The sequence below is a fragment of the Hippoglossus hippoglossus genome, chromosome 4, assembly GCF_009819705.1.
Source record: "Hippoglossus hippoglossus isolate fHipHip1 chromosome 4, fHipHip1.pri, whole genome shotgun sequence".
NCBI classification, from domain to species: domain Eukaryota; kingdom Metazoa; phylum Chordata; class Actinopteri; order Pleuronectiformes; family Pleuronectidae; genus Hippoglossus; species Hippoglossus hippoglossus.
Window position 1 is genome coordinate 2,269,103 of NC_047154.1, and position 22,157 is coordinate 2,291,259.

A 22,157-nucleotide genomic window follows, 5' to 3' on the forward strand; every position below is an offset into this window, starting at 1 on the left:
CTGAGCCAGACTGGCCTCTGCTTCACCAATGTGAGCTTGTTCTCACTCCCTGACTTGTCTGCTGCTCCAGCAACAGGAGATAACTCGTCTTCCACCTCCTCTAACCTCACCTGCATCTCGCTGCCTTCATCCTCTTTCTTTCTGAAAAAACGTTCTTATATCGGCTCTTATACCGGTTCAACGAAATATTGGACATTAACATGGTTGATCTTTGATGACCATGATTGGTCTGTGAAGGTTCCATTACCTTAATGAAGTAGAATTATAAACCTAATCTCCAGTTGTTCCCTTACCGTATTAGTGCCCAAAACCAGCCATATCCACAGCTGAATATAGTTTTAATTTTGAAGCAGTGATGTGTAACACTTTTGAGAGGCACTGACAAGTCATTTCTTTCCAGCGTTAAGGGAGTCAGATGAAAAAATGCTTATGAGCCTGTCTGGAGTGTAACGACATACATCACTGTTTCCTTTCATGTTCGGTGTGTTCCAGAAGCTGAAGATTGGACACATGCACATCCAGACCCCCCCCGTCTTGAACAGTTTCTGGGAACTTGTCATTGTCATAAAAAAAAGAAAACACGAAAAAACTTTTTGACGAGGAATCCGATCGACGGGAGTCTGGGGAAAGACAAACACACATCGTCCAATGACTCACTCGCAGGAGAGAGGGAGTGAGGAGGCAGATAGGCCGGGGAAGAAATAAAGTGAGCAAAGGGAGGAGGGAGTGTTTAAATGTCAGCGTTTTGGACGACTTCAGTCCCAACACTAATCCCCCTGAATCCGTTCTGCACATTCTGACACAGAAACCACGGCAGCAGAGAGGAGGGAAGCATTCTATTTGAACACGCAAAAGGAATACACAAGTATGAGTCTTAGCAATGATTAATAAATGATATAGCGTTATGTAAGAGGAAGAGTAAATACTATCAGTCGTCAGTTAAGCATTCCAACAGACACATGAAACTCACCTGCTCGCATGCAGAAAAGGATCATTGTTTATTGGTTTAAAAAAAAATATATATATTAATAAATGATAGAGCATTTATAGATCATGCTATGTAATTGCGGAAGTGTGAGTGTGGACCCCTCACTGGGCTGTTTGATTGAAGACTGCTCAGATGTTAACCTCAACAGTGTGGTATCTGTTTTTTTATCCACCAGCCCGCGGTGAACAAGCCACGCTCGATGCTTCTCATCTCTTTTGCCTCAACTTTGCTCAACCAATTTCTTACTTTTCTTCAACAGTCCTCAAGTTCTTTTCCCCCAATGTTCCAAGCATTGCATTGCTTCAGATGCCAGTAGTCATGACAACTGTATTGTAATATGCTTGTCAACCCATAAGACATAAAGCAACACAGGAGAGACTAACCTCATCCAAGAAAACACGACGGTCATTGTTGTCCATTCAAATACCTAACAGATCCCAACTGTAGCATGTAAGCCTCCACACAGTAACACCTAAACCATCTGGTGCGGTTCAAGTGACTGCTGCTTTGGCCCATTTGGTTTGGTTCATTTCAGGGTGTTGGGAAAGCTGTCATTCAAACTGTGCTACGGATTCCAAACCCTCCTTCTCAGCTGAACTCGTGCAGTTTGTTTGCTGTGTGAAAGCAAAGCGACAGGATTCGAGATCAGCTGGTAACAATGGGTATATGCAGTAAATGATGATATACAGTATGTATGTGCTTCCCCACGGGAATGCTGGGATTTCTGCTGACGCATCACAATGTGAGAAACGAGTTGACTAGAGTTGTGTCTTATTTAATGTATTTCAGCAGGTCCCAAATACAAAGGGAGTGAAGCGTATAAACTACATATCCCCATGATATTACTGTAAATGCCTTTTCCTTGTCTTCTCTCTATCTGGGAGTCACTATTTAAACACAGTCGATTAAATGTGGTCCAGTAACAGGTGATAATGCCCATAACAGTTTCTTTGTGACCATCAGAGAAGGGAATGAATGCATTCAGGGATATGTTGCAGACATTCGGCAGAACAGATGAGGAAGTCCAAAGCGGGAGTCCCCTGCCTGTCCATCTGACTTCATAGCTAGCACTCTTGGTTTGTTTGAAAAAGTCAATGCAAACATAAAAACGGCCCAAACACAAAAGGCAACAAAGACGAAAATAAATATCAGGAGCAGACAAGTTTCCCAGAGCTCAGCATCTGTGGCAGATCAGAATAATCTCATTGTGATGGTCATTGGTTCTGGTTTTTGATGTCAAATGTTCTGCTCATTGGGCGGCGCTTGAAATGTGTAGAAAACACAGTATTGATTTTCCTTGCTAGAACCTTTTTCAGCCACAAAAGTGGGATACTAAGTGGTGGAAGGGCATGTGGAAAATGTTCCATTCCAGGACTTGACTTTAAATAAACATATGTTTATTACAAATCAAAGATTTTACACCAGTCCAAACACCAAACGGTCTGTCTATGTGTCGTATATCTGGAGTTCATGTGTGTACTTAATGGCCCCAGGAAGTGTGCGTCAAAATTGATGAACTATGAATAAACAGGCAAACAGGACTCTGTAGCAGTGGCGGTTGGGACTCATCGACGCCACGTTGTCGATCACGCACGCCATCAGCCCGTTCATCACAACAGACGTGTTCGTGACAATGGCAATGACCACTAATTCTATAGTTTGAAGTTCTGTGTACACAGGTCACACAGGCCAAGCAAACAGCCGGGTTTAGAGCCGGAACTGCACTGGTTCTGTTAAATGTCTGGAGGAGGGTTGGATTAGAGAAAAGAACAAGGAGGGGTTAGTGAGAAAGTAATACAAGAGATTAGGCAGGAAATGTGTTTGTGTATGTGTGATTGAGAATGTGACTGTATATGAATGTATGGTGGAAGATGCTGCCTGTGTGTATGGTGTGTGTGTGTGTGTGTGTGTGTGTCGGCGCCTGCGTTCCCCTAGCTCACACGCTGCTGCCTGTCAAGTCAAGAAAACTTCTTGACGTTTTTTTTTTTTTTTAAAGAGAAAAAAGATCCTTAGCTTCACAGTTGGTGGCTGCATATGAAATGACACTGTGGCCTGACTTAGCCTCGCTCCTGTCTCCGTGCTGCCGCTGCCGCTGCCTCCAGCATCGCTTCCTGGCCCCTTGCCCAGTATGGAAATACCCCCCTGCCTTAATGGACATTTCATTTAATAATCAGTGATTGATCACTGCTGGTAATGATGTATAAGCAGGAGGATTCAGGGATAAAGAACATTCTCAGTCAATAACTGGAGAAGGTAGCGAGCTCTGCGCAAAGACGGGCGACTGTGTTGCCAATAGCGGCAGGTCTCCTTAGCTCTCGAGTTGTCAATATGGCATCTCTTCATTTGCCAGTGGCAATTAGCGCCACGGAGTCATGTTGCTGAGCTAGAGTCACATCAACCTCACAGAGCTAATTAGACACACTTGACCTTTTCTACATAAGACAAATTTTAGAGATGGGGCTCGACTTGAAGTTGGTTGGATCAGGGAAGGATTCTCAGAGGACATTTTTGATATCTGATTTCTTCACTCAAAGTGTGTGTGTGTGTGTGCGAATTATAATACATATTAACTTATCTTTATCTGATTTTGTGTGCAGAGGTAACATAGTTTAGTTCTGTTGACTGTTCAGCTTTAATTCCAGACTCTTATGCCCCAAATCCCTTCCCAGGGTCCACTGCCCGTCACCTTCACCATCTCGTTCAGGTCACTCACCGTGAAGCTGCTGTGAATTTTATCCCTCAATTACCTACCTCTGTAATTTCTTGTTGGGAGAGACATGTATGTTTGTATGCTGACTGCATTACCTTAGATTATTGTAAAGAAAAAACAAAACAATCCTATCAATCCAATCAACAATTGTATGTATTTCATTGTTTTGTTTGATTTCAGTTCATCAATATCTTGATGATACAGACAGCAACTATGTCACCAAGACATTTCGGGCAAAACAGTAGCATACAGTACAACGTATTAGATTAGATGTGAGCCAATTTCACATGGATGTGTCTCTGGTCCCGTAACGTACGGAGGGAGTTGTGCTTAGGCTCAGTTTGGCTTGACTCAGTGTATTTTATGGTCTGGTTGTGTTAATAATTCAGCGCGTCTTTCCCCACCATACTGTAGACCTATCTTGTGGCTAATGAGCGCCTCACCATCACAGTCTTCATTGATTTCTTTGCCTCTCCAGGTCCATAACACATACAGTACAACCCCTGGAGACCCTCTCCAATCAAACACATGCACAGTGACAACACACGCCCACAGACGTCTCTCCATAACTTCAGATGACATAACGTTGACTTACATTAATTTACTGGATAGATACTCAAACCTTTTCTATATTTCTACTTGCCAAACCCTAGCTCTAACCTTAATCTAAACCTTGTCCTTCTCTAACATTTCTATCTAATCTACTTTTGATAGTAATATTTTTTGTCCTCGTAAGCAAGACAAGTCACCATAATGTGACCGTGCAAACAGATTGAGGTCCCCAGAAAATGAGTAGTACTTGGGCCTCACATGTACACATGAACACACACACACACACACACACACACACACACACACACACACACACACACACACACACACACACACACATAATTATATTTCAACTATGATTTTGACATTCAGTGGCATTTAATATGCATGAAGGCACCAGTGCTATTTCTGTTTGTCACAGAGTTGCACTGACATAAATTTACACATGGTTAATATGCTCTACACTGAATTTAAAAACATGAGTACATGTGTGCAGAGAAGATGTGAGGTGCCGTGTAGATATGTCTCCAAACTAAAAAATTCTAAATGTCATACGTCAACATAATTCATCGCATTGAATTATTGCTACCCATATTCAATTGGAATGTATTAGCATGTAACACAGAATCTCACAACAAACTGAGTCACACTGAAACTCATACACTCGCTCTTCATCTAGGAACAAGGCACAATTTCTTATTGCAACTTTAATCTATTCTTGCACTTATTCAATAATAAAACAACCATAGGATAGAAATAGTAAAAATAGTAATTTTAATTGAGTGTATATTATTTTTGTACACAACGTATTGTTCTTAAGTGTTGTGTTCTTTGCAACTCACTGTTTATGTGTTTAGTGCTAAAACAGGATAAACTCAGGACTCCATGTTTCACAGACGTCACCTCCCTGCAGGTAACCTTGAGGAAGCACTTGATGGTTTTTTAATGTATCAACAAAATCTAAATATTGGGCTTAAATATGAGCAATTTATTGGCCTTTAAAACCAATTCACATTTTATTTCTGAATTATTAAAGTGAGTTGTTTTTCCTTTTAAAAGGCATATCTTTGGTTACTAAAATTGAGAGTTAGGTGGTCTGCCCTCTTTAAATGTTTTACCACATTTTCCCGTGGTATAAGATGCTAGAGACTGATGAAAAAGACAAGAGACAAAGCTTTGACTGCATAAAATGAGCTGGGATTCATTCCCTGCATGTATGTGGCTTTTACACTAATTGGTTTTGTCACCATGAAGCCCAGGGCTTCCTTTTTAAGATCTCCTTTACATCATGTACACACAACGGGGGACAAGCATTTTGGAAGATGCTGATTTTTCACAAAATGTGGCTTTAGGCAGTTGTGGCAGCTCAGTGTGTGTGTCTGTGTGTGTGTGTGTGTGTGTGTGTGTGTGTGTGTGTGTGTGTGTGTGTGTGTGTGTGTGTACTAAAACTCATCCAATTTCACCTTTCATATTGTCAGTGCACAATGACAGATATAGGAAAGACAACTTGAAAATTATTGGTTTAAAGAAAATAACAAGTGGGCTTTTGTGTTAAGGCAGCCTTCAAGCCATACAGTATATTTAGCATAATGTGTCAAACCTTAATATTTTGTTCAATTTTAAATTTAAATTAATTTCATATTATTGTCTTATACTGCAGTGTTAAAAAATGTTTTGTTATAATTACTTAAATGTAAGAGAAATGACCAATTTATACTTTAAATTGTGACATAAATCATAACATTTACTTGTGGGTGACAGTCATGGCAAGCACATGTAAAAGAATTGGTCAAAAATCTGGAACCACATAAAAACACGATAAATATAGAAAAGCTGTCAATGATCCAGAACAAAATGTGACATGACCCAATACAATGAAAGGGAAACTAAAACATGCAACAAACTAGTAATCTATAAAAAACGAAATCGAAAAAAAACTATTACCTCATCATCTCAAATTCAATTTCCTAAATTTTGAATATTGAATAAAGATATAAACCAGTTAAAACATTTTAAGCACTATTTTTTTAAATGGTACATGGTCTGTATTTATATAGTGCTAGTCGTAATGACCACTCAAAGCGCTTTACAGTACAATTTATTACCATTCACCCATTCACACACACACATTCATACAGTGCATCTATGGGCAGCACTTTTTTTCTATGAGGGGCCGCCCCAAACTGTATTTGTTTTAGCATCCCCTGCCATGGCATTGGAGTGATTCTGTGACCGTCCTATGACAAAAATAGAGAGACAGTGAATCCTGCTTCTGGCCACTGCGATGGCCTCCTCTTCTCTCAGCGCTGCAAGGGACGGAGCTCCCTGTACTGCATTACCACTGAACCAGGATTTAACTGCTCTTCTTATTTCTTTGAGATTTTAACCTCATATAACATATAAAGACATTCATTTCTGTGGAAAGCACACGATCGAAAATTGACTAAAGCATTTTTCTGTTTTTAAAAAACAAGAAAAGCTGTCATATAGACTAAATGTTGTCAAAGCTTCAAATTACCCTTAAACCCAGCACATTCCAACACTGCAGCCATTCCTTATGCTGTATTATACAAATATATTTTCTGCTGAGTCTTGCCTCAAAGCCCGAAGTCAAAAATCCATATTTCTTTCTTGTGTAAGTAGGGTCACAAACTCGGGTTTAAAACCTCTGCAGTTCCTGTCATGCCATATTTCACAGAGCAGTGGGTGAACACAGAGCCGAGCTGACAAGTCTCACTGCATGAGGACAGGAGGCTCGCTTCAGAACAGCTTGACTCCATGATAAATGGACTGTCCCCTGGCCCATTAGCTGACAATGATGGTCAAAACGAGTTAGTTTACAAAAAGGAAAAACAAAGATAAAAAAAAAATTCCTCAGAATTCCTCCCAGCAGACTCGAGCAGTGTACTCATTACAAACCTCACTTCTTTGTTGCTTTATTTTCCCCTCAGGCTAAGTTATCCAAACATTTTAACCCTGCAATTCATCAACTGGACACATATTCTTTTAATTGGTAAATCATGCATTTTGGGGAGTGATTGTTCTCATAGTTGTCTCGAGCAGTGGAGGCCTCCAACCGCTTTCAATACAAACCTCAAGATCACTTGTCTCTTAATCAGACGGTAAGCAGCGGACTTAAAATCCGTGTAGCTGTCGCAGCAAACTGCAGAGCTGTTTTGGATCAATTAGCCAAAGCAGTGTTTTACATTGTCATTTCTACAAATTAGAAACTTACCATGTTGTCCAAAGTCTTACTGCTGCATCTCAGCAAAATCAGTCTGAATTCTCACATGAACATGACAGGTATGGCAGAGAGCTGTGTTAGCAGTGCCACTGAATAATGAGAATACTCTGTAGTGCAAATGTTTTTTTCCCCCCTGCCATCTCCACTGAAGAGATTCGGGAAAAAAAGATCAAGCCAACACTTCATCTGACTCCATCTGAAAAACTCCAATATCATGACCCACATGCCATCACAAGCAATGCGTAATGGTGGATGGCAAAATTACACCAGATCATTTTAGGCAAATTTTTTTTCATGGTTAAGCTCCATCAATATATACTTCAAGGGTAGTGGGGAGGGGGCAGCACTGGGCGGGAGGTGGTGGACACACCCCGGACAGGTGATCAGCCAATTACAGGGCTGACACGGCACAAAGAGAACATGCACACATAAAGGCCCCGAACCCAGAACCCTTACTGCTGTGAGTCATCAGTGCTGCACCCTGTGTCAATGTGCTGCCCCCATGCTGGGATTTCATATGAGTCAATGGACCTAACACGGAGATGAAACACCCCTTAACTGTTGGAAGTAGCTTTAATCACAGTGGATGTAGAAATGCCCTCGAAGTTCTAACAGTAAAAGCTTAGTACCCTCTGCATCCTATGGGAAACACATGCATCTTACTCTAAAGGACATTAGACCAATATCCTGCTATTATGAGACCTGCTCTTGCACAAGTCAGAAACTCAGTTATAAAATTGAAAAAGAAAGCTCAAACAATATCTTTTATCATTCTTTTCTCTTCAACTTCTCTTCTTTCTTGCTTGTTTTCACACGAGCCACACACATTCGCTCTCGTCCCCCCCGTGCTGGTCTTTTCCAGCTTTGAACTGACTCACTGACACTTGACAGTGTGGGTGTTCGTCTGATCAGCCAGCGGTATAGGCATACAGAACTGTAGAGGAAGGCAAGAATAAACATATAAGTACATGTGGAGGGGAGGAGGAGAATAGGAAAGTGTGAGAAGATGAAAAAGGGAGGCAAGAGGAAGCGGCAAGAAAGAACAAGAAATGTAGTGTGGGGACGAGACAAGGTAAGAGGGACATCAGAGCGAGCCTGAAAGCTTTTAGTTCTCAAACGCATCATGTCTCTGCGGGTTTTCAGCTCAGGCGGCACAGGCCAGTCGTTGTTTGTGTTTATTTTGGATCACTTCAGAAAAAAAGTGTTACTGATCAGTTTTTTTTTCGTTTTGGAACTCTGTATTTATGGTTTCACAACATGGGATATTCACTCTGAATGGAGCCTGTCACTTTGTGAACTCTTTCATCATAAACACTGTTAGGCTAATGAGGTTTTTTTTTTCTGGTTTGTCTGTTAGTTTGTGTTTGGCAGCCACTACCAAAACAAACTGGTAATGAGTGACAAGCGACATCTGGAGTTTTGGCATCTCACATTTTTCTCGACATGAGACGTGAACAGTTCTTTTCCAAGACAGACAAGGAAAAGATCTCTCTGATATTCACATTGACATCCCACCAGGAGGATTAAATCAAAACGGACAAATTTTCCAGCGTCCCCCCGCTGACTCACACTCTCTTGCTCTGAGCGAGGCCAAACCAAAATCACACGACTGTGGTTACAGCTCTTCACCTTTTCAACTTTTCCACTTATCGGCGATGGATGATGATTATTATTGATGGTCATTATCCAGGGCAAACTCAATTTAGATAAACAAGGCTGGCAGCAGCAGGGTCGCAGCAGTTCAACAATGCAGCCACCACACACTGTCCGTCCGTAATCATGCTGCAGAGCAGAACTTGAAAACCATTCAGATTTTATTAACAATAAGGTTGATGAGGTAGTAAAATTGGGGCCTTGTAGGTCTCATAAAATTCAGTTTTTCTAACTAACTTAACTAAGTCAGCCTAGCGAGCATAGCACTGCCTCGGGGGGGGGGGGGAGGTGTGGGTGGATAGTAAGTAAACCATTGGTTCTTTTAAACCAGGGCCAGAATCTTCCCCTAACCTAACCAAGTGGTAACTTAAATCATAACATCATCCTGAACATCCTTCATTTCTTATAGCAAGTCTCACCTGAAGCAAACTGATTTGAGATATTAAAGCGATGACAGTAATTCCATATACATTTGATACTGTGCAGAGTTTTATGAACTAGATTGGCTCTTCTTCATACCAGAGGGAAATATTCCGACATCAGGTAACACCTGGAGCACACTAGCTGCATAAGCGGCGTGCGCTGTGGAACGTGTTTTATTTGATGGAATACAGCAATTACACCAGAAACCTCACATTGCAGCTCCGCTTTAGACACGCATCTTGCCTGTGTGAACAACAGCCAACCGCCACACCGAGCAGAACCGAGGCGCAGCCATCCAGCGCCATTCATACAAGCATGCGTGGCCCAGACACCAAATTATCTTTAAGTTCTGTGGGTGCCAGGGAGATAAGTCATCTTCACACCTACATAAATGTTAAAAAAATCTATTATGGATAGGAAACCAGATACTAATTTACACCCTAATTCCCAAATTCATTCTTACAAGCAGCCTGACGATTTGGAACATCAAATCAGGATGATGTGATGATTTAAGTTACCACTTGGTTAGGTTAGGGGAAGATTCTGACCCTGGTTTAAAAGAACCAATGGTTTACTTACTATCCACCCACACCCCCCCCCGAGGCAGTGCTATGCTCGCTAGGCACTTGAACAGCATCTGCAACCTTCCTCCCCCACACATTTCCTGGCCTGCATTGTACCGTGTAAACAGATAATCGAGCAGGCACTTTACACAGAGATCAGTGGGATCTTGAACGTTGCTCTCCGTCCCTCTTGTCATTCTTTACAAAATGACTCCTGCCACTGTTCCTGCTTACGAATGGCGACAATGCAATTCATGCTTTCTGGCCTTGAGACGTTACAACACTTACTCACTCAACATCTCTTCCACTACTTCACTACTCCTGCCTTTGCTACTGAGAGATGAGTCATGAGCAAAAACTGGAAAGTTCCTTGCAGTAAATAGCGGACGTACTGTAGCCCGTGTCATTTTAATTAAACACAAAACCTCTGCTGTCATTTCTCAGTGACAGTAAAGTCGGACTGCTTCACAAAACCATTAAATTACCAGGCTGTTTCCTTGACATTTTGGATGGAACGTGGGACTGTAATAGAGTGGGACTACAGCACAGTGTCTCCCAGGACATTCATCGACAGTAACTACAGTATATTTATTCAGTAGAATAGAGTTATTCTTCTTCTCACTTATGAAGGTCTGGGGCCTCCTTAATTCAAACCTCCGACCCAGTGTTTCCCCTAAATCAATGCTCCTTGGACAGAAGAGTGACTGAGGACAAAGAGTACATGGTGCATCTTTTTCTGCTAGCTTTAAATCCACAGATACACCAACAGTGGCAGAATCTGTACTCATGTGTCAATATCTCACTCATATCCTGTAGTTTGAGAGTTTTTTTTAACATCACACACAATCACTTTCCGTAAAGCACAGTTCCAGTTCTCGCAGGACTCTACTCAAAGTCTCTGTTGATTTCTCTCATCGGAGCGTTTGCTGAAGTGCATTAGACTCCCAGTTTTACCTTGGGGATTGGATTCTGTATTTATAGTTTACAGCCTGTAGGGATTTTATCCAAGGTCAGTAGTAGATTACCTATTTGGCTCATTGAGCCGTGCGCTCTGTTAGATCCCCTATTTTAATGTCCATTGGTGATTGATTAAACTGCTGTGTTTCTATGCTGGTGCGGGCATTACTGATGCATAAAGAGAGCAATACGTATGTATGGATAGCTCTTGTGCTGAATGTGCGATCGATGCATGGACCCTCATTGCAATAATTACCTCATCCAGAAGAGGGGGGAGAAGCCAGAGGGCTGTGTGTGTGTGTATTATCCTTGCTTCCCCCGCTGGTGTTTTGAATCATTGGATTGATGCAGTGTGCACAAAAATAAGAAAGACAATGAAAAATCAAAAAAAGTGCTATTTTTGAGAGAGGGCAGCGTTTTTCCATGTGCATTTATGGTTCTTTTAGACATGAAAGGGAAATTCAGTGTCATACAACTTGGATATCGTTGTGGCTATCATTACTCTTGTTAATAACATACTCACAAGTTAATTGCAGAGATCTGGGAACACGGCTGCTTCATTAAAATGAAATTTGATGCCACAAGAAAGACCGTCTGGCAGGTTCTAAATCCAACATAGCCAACCGTCTTTGGATGAGAACACAAAGTCCGCTGGTAATCATCATGACATTCTAATATGAACCAATGTACAGTACTTAGCATGGCTGTGGGCACAGAGTCGTTCTTATATGAAATTGTATTATATTATAATACATATAAATAGAATTGGTAGTTTAGAGAATCCGGCTAAACTGCTCATTTATAACCTGACGTCTAACTTTGTTGTAGCAGTGTTGCTTAATTTGCTGATCTCAGAAATCCCATGTGGTGTGTACAATGTTGGTCAAATCTAAAAAACGTTCCTTTCAATATCGTCTTTCTGTCCACTTTATTAGGTACACGGCTAAAGTCTAATAGATTCTGATACAGCCATTCTTTAATAATGCCTGTAACGCTCAGTTGAGATTCACTCTGCATGATGTGTTAATGAAATTATACAGTAAGGTTTATCACTGAGGTCATAGTTAATGGTGTTATTGTACTGGACTACATTAAAATGACAGTTTCTTATACTCTGCTGTATTGTATGGCAATACATTGTACAGGTGGATCCAATAAAATGTGACATTAATTTTGATACTTTGCTGCCTTATCTGCAATGAACTGACAGATCAGTAACAGCTGGTAGCCTGTAACACGCCAGCTGAGACCACATTTCACGTGTTGCCAAATGATGCCAACTCCTGTTCCCTCCCCTCTGCCTGAAAATGGAAGATTAGATTTATTAATTGAATGTCCTCCTTCTTCAATCTGCAGATATTGGAAACTGTTCAGGTTATAGCTTCATATTTGACACCAAAATTCGCCTGAGCAGATTTCCCTCCAAATTAGACAATTTGTAATTTTTAAAACTTGAAATGACAAAAGAAACGCAATTATAAATGATCTTAACGTAAGATCCACTTATTAGCTGTTTCCTTTTCCTTGAATGAACATCTGAAGCTTGTAAAGTGGACCCAGTGTTAAGATCTTATAACAGTGGATCGTATTTGAGTTTCAGCCTTTCTCCTGCTCACTGTGCTCACATAAATACTGAGGTATTTTAACACAGCGGAATTCTCAAGTTGTTCTCACGTTCACGTTTTTACCTCCGCAAAAATCACTACTACAGATTACCACTAACATTTGTGGAAGGATGCGGTATAAGTCAGGGAAGACACTATTTATTTTGGGTTCAGATCTGGATCAGGGGGTGGATCCAGGATATTTTTTTCTGTTTTTTTTAATTGTTTAACATTAAGTTTTTCAACATTTTCCTTCATTTCTCAGACAATAATAAAAAGTCATGTTTAGGGAACAGATATCTGTGAGTGTATGCAGTTTGGTGCAGATCCAAATAATAATCGGATCAAGTCAGTTTGGCCTTTTGCCGAAGTATGCGCTCTCCTATGTGCCGTTCCAGTTATGTCTCTGTTGTCGGACGACGGAACAACAATGACTTCGTGACTGAGATGTGACTTAGTGACCCCTGCTGCCACAGTCCAGCCAAAAAAAAACAGAGCAAGAGAGACAGAGCAGATTATTATTAGAATGCAAGGCAGAAAAGATGAAATGTAAAGATACAGTGATGAGAGATAGAGATTCAGATAAGAAGAAAGTAAGTACTGATCAGAGCCGGCACCAGCTGAGACCTCCCCAGCGTGGGGGCCCGCGCTGCACACACATGTTGTCACAGTGACAGGTAGAGGACTTCAGGTCATTGTCGAGGCCTGCTTGTCACTGGGTGGTTTGGAATTGACACCTGATTTCTGAATGATGTCTCTCTCTCTGTATGTGTGTGTTTTCATAATTGGGTGTGTGTGCATGCTTGTGTGTGTGTGTGAGATGGGAGCTGTCATGCAGCTGTCTTGTCTGTTCTGATCTCCACTAACCCACGGTCAAACAACATGCCACTGTAATAGCAGCACATGTGCAGTCCAGAGAGCAGCCACATCAATCACATTCTCTTTGATTCCTTTATTCTCACAGGTTGTCAGGTTGCTCAAGCTCACTTTTTCATTTTTATGTTCCTTTTGCTTTTATGTCTCTTTGTAGGCCTTTCGTTCGACGAGGGCTTAGCAGTGTTTGAAAAATACAGACTAGTTTGTTGATCAAAGTCGTTTTATTGTGTTTGCTGAAACGCTTATAGTTCTTTGTAGTTTTAGAACCTTTGGAAAAAAGTGGATGGGCTGTTGTTTGACCTTGACCACGAGGTCAAAATCCACCAAAGTTATCCAGTGTATAGACAGTATTAAAGAGTATAATTTTACTTCCAAAGGCGAAAGGTTTCTGACGTGGTTGACCATCATCTCACTATGGCGCATGATGTTCCTTTCCATGTTACTCACTACCAAGATACATTATATCAAGAAATTCAAATTGTATTCATTTCTTGTGAAAACACAAATGAAGAAAAGTAGATTATTTGGTTTTAACAAGAAATGTTTTTTTAATATTGTAAAAAATCTCTTTATAACAAGGAACTGATATCTTATATATATATATATATATAAATCTGTAATCCAGAAAAAATACAACCATGCATAATGTTGTTTTTCACTCATTATAAAATTGGACTGTAGCAAATATTCAGATTTCCCCTGTAAACCAAGGCCCCATGCTTTTATGGACGCATGATTAAGATTGATTTGAAATATTCTGTTCAATCTAGTACAGCATCATGTAATCCATATTCACCCTATAATTCAGTTGCAGTAGGAGCTTTGGATTGTGGAGCAGAGAGTTCTGTGCTGAACATGGTCGACGACCTTAATGATGAACAGATAAAAAGGGTCATTCCTTATCGCGTGCTGTTTGTTGCAGTATTAACAGACAGCCGTCTGTATTTCGGCTCAGTGAATGCTAACAGGCTAACATGATTCCCCCTTGACTGCTATGTGTTGCTTTGACAGTGATCTCTCTACGCATTGTACTCCATAAACAGGTAACACATCCCTAGACAGCAGACGCGCCGTGTTTCTTTGACGTCTCACATTTTGAAAGCAGCGATTCTCGTGCCCTGTTGCTTATTCAGCACATAGAAAGCGCGATTCAGCTCTCGCTTATCAAATTACTTGTCAAATTCACAAAAGAGAGCTGGGAGACCGCTGTAGGACAGACTGATACGCGGCGCGCCGGCTTCTTCTTTAGAGTCGCCGGGGAGAGATGGTTGGCCTTAAAATAAACCACCAGGATTTTTGAATGATGGAGGAATTATGAGTCATCATCATGAGCTACTGGCGAGAAGTATTTTGAACATTTGGAGTGATTCATCCCTCGCTGTGTATTCCACGGACGCATATGTTCAAACCAACACAATTGCTGGAATTTGTCTTTTCTTCCTTTTAGACGGAGCCATTTCTCAACATTAACCTCACTCACAGGAAGAGCCGTTTGGCTTTTGTCATGTTGGAGCTTACTGCTGTATGAGTTATGTAAAGTCGAATGGAATTGTTTGCGTTAAACTTCTGGCTATTTGGCATGGTGGCACTAGTGAAGGGTGGAAAGGACTGGAGGCATCATTTCCTCATCAGCAGATGCCTATTTAAAGCCCCATGACAGCTCACGTGTGGATGTCATTGCTGTGTATGTGTGAATGTGTTTATGTGGGGACCTGAATCTGCTTACAGTTATATCATGGACACTTGTCTTCCGTCCCCATGTTGTAAATCATTTATGTCTTCAGACTTTAGACTGTATTGGTAAAGACCTGTTTTTAGGTTAGGCTAAGGTTTAGGTTAGGGCAGGTGAGGTTAGAGACTTTCTCGAGAAAATAATTGATGTCCTCTGAAGTTATGGAGACATGACTGTGTGTGTGTGTGTGTGTGTGTGTGTGTGTGTGTGTGTGTGTGTGTGTGTGTGCGTGCGTGTGTGTGTGTGTGTGTGTGTGTGTGTGTGTAGGCTTATGCACAATGTCAGTATGCAATTTGTTCCTCCTCTGTCATCCCCCCCTGCTATCATGCACACTGTTTTCTCCAAGACTGCATGTTTTCAGATCTCTAATGTAGCATGCCTGTGCATCTATGCGTTTATGTGTGTTGTTCATTTGTAAAACGCTATATTTTTCTGTCTTTCAATGTTGGCTACAGCAAGACTTGCATTGAAATCCGTAGGTTAGGTTTAATAAAGAAGCAGCTGACCACTTCCCCTGTCAAACTTATCCACCAGCTACTTAAATGCTATTAAAGCCGTCTTAGGTTCAATTATTTTTGCAGCCACAGCAAGAAAACCACAGCGCTTGAAGAAATGAAAATCAACGCAAATATTGCACAGACATGTGCAGTTAGGTCAATTTAGCTCAGTTTAGATTAAGACTGGAAATGCATAGTTTGGGTTTGTATAACGTTTTTATATTTCAATATTAAAGTATGATTAAATCTAAATATTTCATAAATACTGTACATGAATCCATGTGGACAAGACTGTAGCTGTATGTCATTCTGTCTTTGTTCATGTTGGCATAGGAAGAGTGAAAGTAAAAAGTACAATGAAAGCACAACAATGATACAAATAAATGTGTCCATATTTCAGTACCTGCTTTGATTAAAATGATGTAGGCTTTCCTTCCCAGCAGTGCCCCGGCAATCAAATCAATGCATGACACTGGATGTGCGTGTTTGTGTGCGTGTGTACGTGCATGCATGTGTGTGTGTGTGTCGAGGCTCTCACATACAGCCAACACACACTGACAGTACAACAGGGGGAAATTGTCACATGCTTCTGTTGAGTGGTCTGCTCTTAAAACTCCTGCTTCTTTAAGAGCGTCCTCCTTTTCCTCTGCCTCAATGATCATTTACAGCTGTTGACATAATGTCTCTGATATGTGTAATTGATGCTACTGTGCAATATTTCAAAGAGGTTTATGTGTTTTGATCCTAAGAGGTTTATCCTCAGTTAAGTCTTCATTTTTAACAGAGCACTAACATTTTTTTCATCATTTTTTGTCTTTTCTTGCTGCTTAACTGATCTCATATACAGTAAATTCCTACTGTAAACATATGGACGTTGTGGTAATGTTTGCCCAGTCTTCTTGTCAGTTTGAACATTTTTCCAAAGAGAAAAAAGGGGCAATAGAGACATTGATTATTGACATACTTTCTTATCTTTTGAGAGCATCTTTTGAAGGCTGTGTGTGTTCTTGATCACCATGTTTTCCTCAATCTTCTCCTTCTTGGTCCCATAGGTCCCCTTACAAAGAAACACACTGATGATTTAGGTGATAGTGACCGCACGGACGACGAAGGTATTTTTTCCCCTGATGCCAAACTGATTTGCATGACAAGGGAAACCAAACTTACCCTTTCTCCTCCAATTTTTTTATCTTCTTTGATTTTCTTACATTTCTTGTCCTTTTTTGAAAGTGATGGGCATTTTCTTTTTGCTCTTTACTCGTAAAGTCTCTTTTTTGGCTGGATGTGTTTTGTCCTTTTCAGCTTGATGTCTAAAGTTTACATGTCTCCCACATTCTTTGATATTAATACCGTAATATACTGTAGACTCTCTGCTTGGATTTGCTGTTTCCTTTTACCTTTTCTTTCCTTTTCTATGTTGCATCCCACCAGCAGATCAAGTAACTATTAACCCCTCAGCCAGCTCTGAACACATTTTTTGCATGTTTTTCTTTCAATCCGTCTCGTTTATAAAATCAGATCATGTACAAATGAAAAACCACTGGCTAACTGGCTTGCACCGACTAACACTTAGGCCTGTTCATGTTTGGGGCGTCAAACCAAACGATCTCAGCCTAAAACAACGTGAACAAAATGCTGGACAACCTGCGAGTAAGCATCTGTGGCAACCATGGTTACTACAGAGACATGTGGGTTGTTAACTCTCCTGGCACAGAAAAAATTACCACTCAACAAAATGTGAAGCTAACTTTCTGGTCAGTGACTGTTGGACTCTCAACTGACGTCTCAAACTGCCAGAGTCGTTGTTTCATAGCTACATAAAATGCGGACTGGCTAGTAAATTGCACAGATTTGGCAAAAATAACTTAGTCAACATTTTGATTGAGCTTAATTCAAGTGACATCCCTGCCATTATGGCTCCAAGTGATCATCTGGACTCTCCATTTTTATGCTTTTAATGCATTTTCTATTATATGGTAATTGCGATGATCCTCAATGCCATGATTTAAACAAATTTAAGGACTGCATACACAGCAGATTGCAATTTAATTTTCACTAGCATCTCTGAGCACCAGAGCTCCCCCAGAGGCAGAAATCATCTCAGTAGTTGAGCTGTATCTCCAGGGAACCGCGGTTTATGTGAGTAACAGACTGGAGTCGAGAGGTAATCGAGGACAAAGCTGATTTTATCACATCTGATCATGCTGGTAACGGGCAGCAAGAAAGACATTTTAAAGCAGACATAGGACAGACATAAGAAATTTACTGCACCCTATAGTACAGATGCCTAAACTGCCTCAGAGTATTGGTACAGTGCAGCACAAATACACAGTAAAGCACATACCGTATGCAAGACATGATAGTTGCATCCTATACCCATGCCCTGATTCAGTCAGACTAAATGTTTGCAATGAAACACATGGAAACATTGCGTCATCGCTCCTGCACACATGGATTTTAATACTAGAAACTGAGGTCAAGTGCAATTAAACTACATAAACAATCCTCACATACTCTTTTTGCATTTAAGGTATTTAATCCTTGATGAGTATTGGATACATAATGTCAAAAATTAATACTAAAGGGATCCAGTGACAACAGACAAACACTAAAGGACTGAAGCGCCGCAAAAGCTTCTCTTGATATTTAAATGAGGTGCTGTTTGAAAGCGACGACAGCGTGCCAGAAATCCATTAATCTCAATAATAGAAAAGGACGGACCTTTCCTTAGTTGCCATAAACAAGCGGCTCTTTGAAAACTCATAGTTGAAAAAAATACATATTGTCGTTGATGAAGCCCTGAGATAGAGCCGCATTCCCTTAAGGCTGCAACAGTGCAACTTTAATGACAGGCAGGAAGTCTTAATAAGGCACCTCTACTGCATAATGTGACAAAATAAACAGCAATTACATCCAAATAAGACTCACAACCATCCAGATCCCTTTGATGTGCGCCGTCATGCTGTTTTTCTGGGAGCGTTCACACACCCACACACACACACACACACACACACACACACACACACACACACACACACACACACACAGACACCAATAAGATTAGAGAGAATCGCACAGTTCACACTCACACAGATCTATTCAATGAAATCCCACAAAGCTTTGAGTATTATCTCGATAAAGGATGCAGGGCAGACGACTAATCCAGTTTAATATAGAGGAAAATGGGCTCTGGACTCAGTCACACTATCTGGGCTGTCTCTGATCAACTCAGGTCCCCCCCCCCCTCACCCTCCTAACGGGTCCTGACGCTCGTACCCCTCGACCTCGTATCGCCTTGTAGACACAAGGACGTCCCCTAACCTCCTCACCACTGCTGCCCAGCAAACCTTGGATTTTACAATCTCTTTATACTCAGTAAAGCTGGTGTTTGTAATCCGTTTCGACTGGGAATAGAGATGTAAACAGGAAAGTCCCCGAGAGCTGGGGATTTACTCGATTTTCAATTTTTTTTTTACAACAAATATCGCTGGAGTGGTTAAGTGTGTGTATACAGAAGTGACGATGTCGTGAATTGTGGTATCTACAAGGCTCTCGTGGGGCCCCTGGTACCCTGTATAAAGTATTATACAGCAATACCTGTGAGATATTAATCTTCCTATACGCTATGTATATTACTTTGAAGGCACAAGGACAGAGGTTTTGCTGACAGTGTGAGGACAATCCTGGAGCTGAGGAAAGGCTTGTAAACGATCAACTGGGGAAGGTTTTACCTCGTTCCATCACGCTCTCCCAGAGGCTCCTGCTGATGACATTTTAGCTGCAACTTCAACTTTGATATTTGTGTGATCAACTATCGCATACAGGGGAAGATAGAACATTTAATAGATGAAATGACAGCAATTCATACTTGATTAAAGAAAGTTATAACTTCAACATTATTTTGTAATAAGAGAGTGGCCTAATGCTTCAGATGGCCTGATCTCATATGTTAAACTCCAACTCTCTGTAGACTCAACCTTCTATGCTGACCTTCAAAACCTGAGGCATTTTGCAATCTCACAATAATGAGTTTTGCATCTTGTGCCATAGATGAAATGGATTGGAAATGTGGGAGAGTAGCAAGAAATCAATTGTCAGGGAAACATTCACAACATTTGAACAATAAAAATGCACCAACACCAAAACTCTGTGTTCGTACCATTGTACACATCCCATCGGATATGTGCAGAGACTTACATCTGTACAGTTGGACTGATTCTACCCGTTGTGTGCTCCCTTCAGCAAAAGGCTGAAGCCAGGATTTAGTAAAAAAAGAAAAACGCACACACACGCACCTCTGCTCCTTGTGTCTACTGCAGGTTTTGATAAGTCCTCGACACCGGCAGAGGGAGAGGATACCAAATTTGTTGCAACAGCCCGGGGGCCTCTCTCAGGGTTTGCTCAGAGAAATCTAAAGCACCTGAATTTCTTTGATCACAACCTCATCCTGGAGGAAGCAGCGATCTACTCCAGGCTGGCACGGCACCTATCCTCTCATCCACACTTATCCCCAGGAGGATTGAATGGTCGAATCACTACGAGATTGCATCTCATTTTAGCAATGCTCAAAGCAAGCTTTCATCAAGCTTTCATCGCTGCTTATGATGAAACAAAAACTGTTTCCAAACACCTTTGCTGAAAACTGTAATCACTTTAAACAGAGGAACCAAAGGGCATATTGGCATTACAAATAATCAGGTAAATGCTCAATGTTCCTGAAATCACCTCAAATACACCATTACCTCACTGCACTGCACATGAGAGTGTGATGGGAGGAGATGAAGTCTGCAATCAGCTGAATGAGGATTAATTGATAAGTTAGAGGAATGGAGGCAGGGACTGGGCTTTAGAGGATTTTTCTGGCTCCGAGTCTTGCAGTGGCAGCCAGCGAAGGATGCCAGGAAACCGCACCGAGAGAGCAAGACTTGGATTGCAGAAACTTAAAAACCTCAAGGTACAGTGTGTTCCGTGTATACACCGACGGCTAGTTTCAGGCAGTAAATCAAGGTGAATTCAGGTAATCCCATCAAGTGCTCAAACATCGCCAAAACAATTTTATCATAACCTCACCTCATTATCACTGACCTCTAGCCCTGAACAATAAGGCAAATCAGCAGCTGGGCAACAAATGCATCACATATATTCATGTGATACCTTAGATCACAAAGACAAGTACAGGATCGGTGCAATTTCACACACGACCTGGATGAAAAATCACCCATATTGTGTTTGCTTTTAAGGAAAGTTCACTATCTCTATATGAAGACTTGATTAGATCCCAGGAGCGATTTTATAATCAGTAAACCTTATTCTCAATCGTACAATCCCTCCTCCTCCCCAACCTCATCATCCCCATGATTTATCTTCATCATCATTACCACGGTTCTTTTTTAAATTGTATTCAACTCACTTGATCTCTTCATGATCAACAAAATCATCTTTACTTGTCTGGCACTCATCCTCATTAGCATCCACTTCACAACCAGCATTGGTCCTCAATGCCTTGGTCATCAGCATCCGCAGTTTGATGGTTGTTTATGGCTTTGATGGCTGACGTGATCATTACCATTGTGGCTGCCATGAGCATGATCGTGCACATTATCTACATCATTAGCAAACTATAAGTTCTTATCAGCATCATCATTATCTTGATCCCTGTCATGACTGTTGCAAATATCAACATCATCTTCATGAGCACATCGTGAACATTGTCATCAACATTATCCCCAGTGCCATATGTTATCATCGTCATCATCATTATCATGGAGGCACCGTCATTATTCTCATTTTGGTTATAGCCATCATCAAGATTATCTTCACCACCATGGCACCTTGGGAAACATCATCTGCAGCATTAACACTGTTATTAATGTCATAGTTGTCATCATCACGGTAGCTACCACCGTCTTCGTCACTTGTTCCACCATCATTATCACCATAGTCATTGTCTTCATCGTTTTTATCACCATCCTGACCAACATACTATTCCTGACAATACCTACATCAACAAGACCATCATGTTTGCCAGTGGCATAATCATCACCACCGTCATCACATTGTCATGGCTGACATCATAGTTGAAATCAAAAGGATCTTCATGGACAATGTTTTCACCGATATCAACTTCATTATCATAATTATCATGGCTGTCACATTTGTCATGTCATTGACATCAAAAAGGTGGTTGTTGCCATCATTAACATGGATGTCATCATCATCATCATCATCATCATCATCATCATCATCTTCATCTTCATCATCACAGCTACCACTGTCATGGTTCCCATCACCACTGTCAAACCAATATTATCATCATCACATCATCACAAATAAAATGATCATCACCATCACCCTTATT

The 22,157-nt window shown here is 41.0% G+C and overlaps 1 protein-coding gene across 3 annotated transcripts in view; it reads left to right on the top strand.

Annotated features, from left to right (window-relative positions):
• The window catches only part of nlgn1 (neuroligin 1), a 289,335-nt gene that overhangs the window by 101,512 nt on the left and 165,666 nt on the right, over nt 1–22,157 (top strand). For 2 of the 3 annotated variants that reach the window (XM_034582769.1, XM_034582770.1), the window contains one exon: nt 16,852–16,911. The exons of the other annotated variant lie outside the window; for it this stretch is intronic. In XM_034582769.1, coding sequence (XP_034438660.1) covers nt 16,852–16,911 — 60 coding nt within the window. The remainder of the gene's footprint in view (nt 1–16,851; nt 16,912–22,157) is intronic. 3 annotated transcript variants of the gene reach the window in all.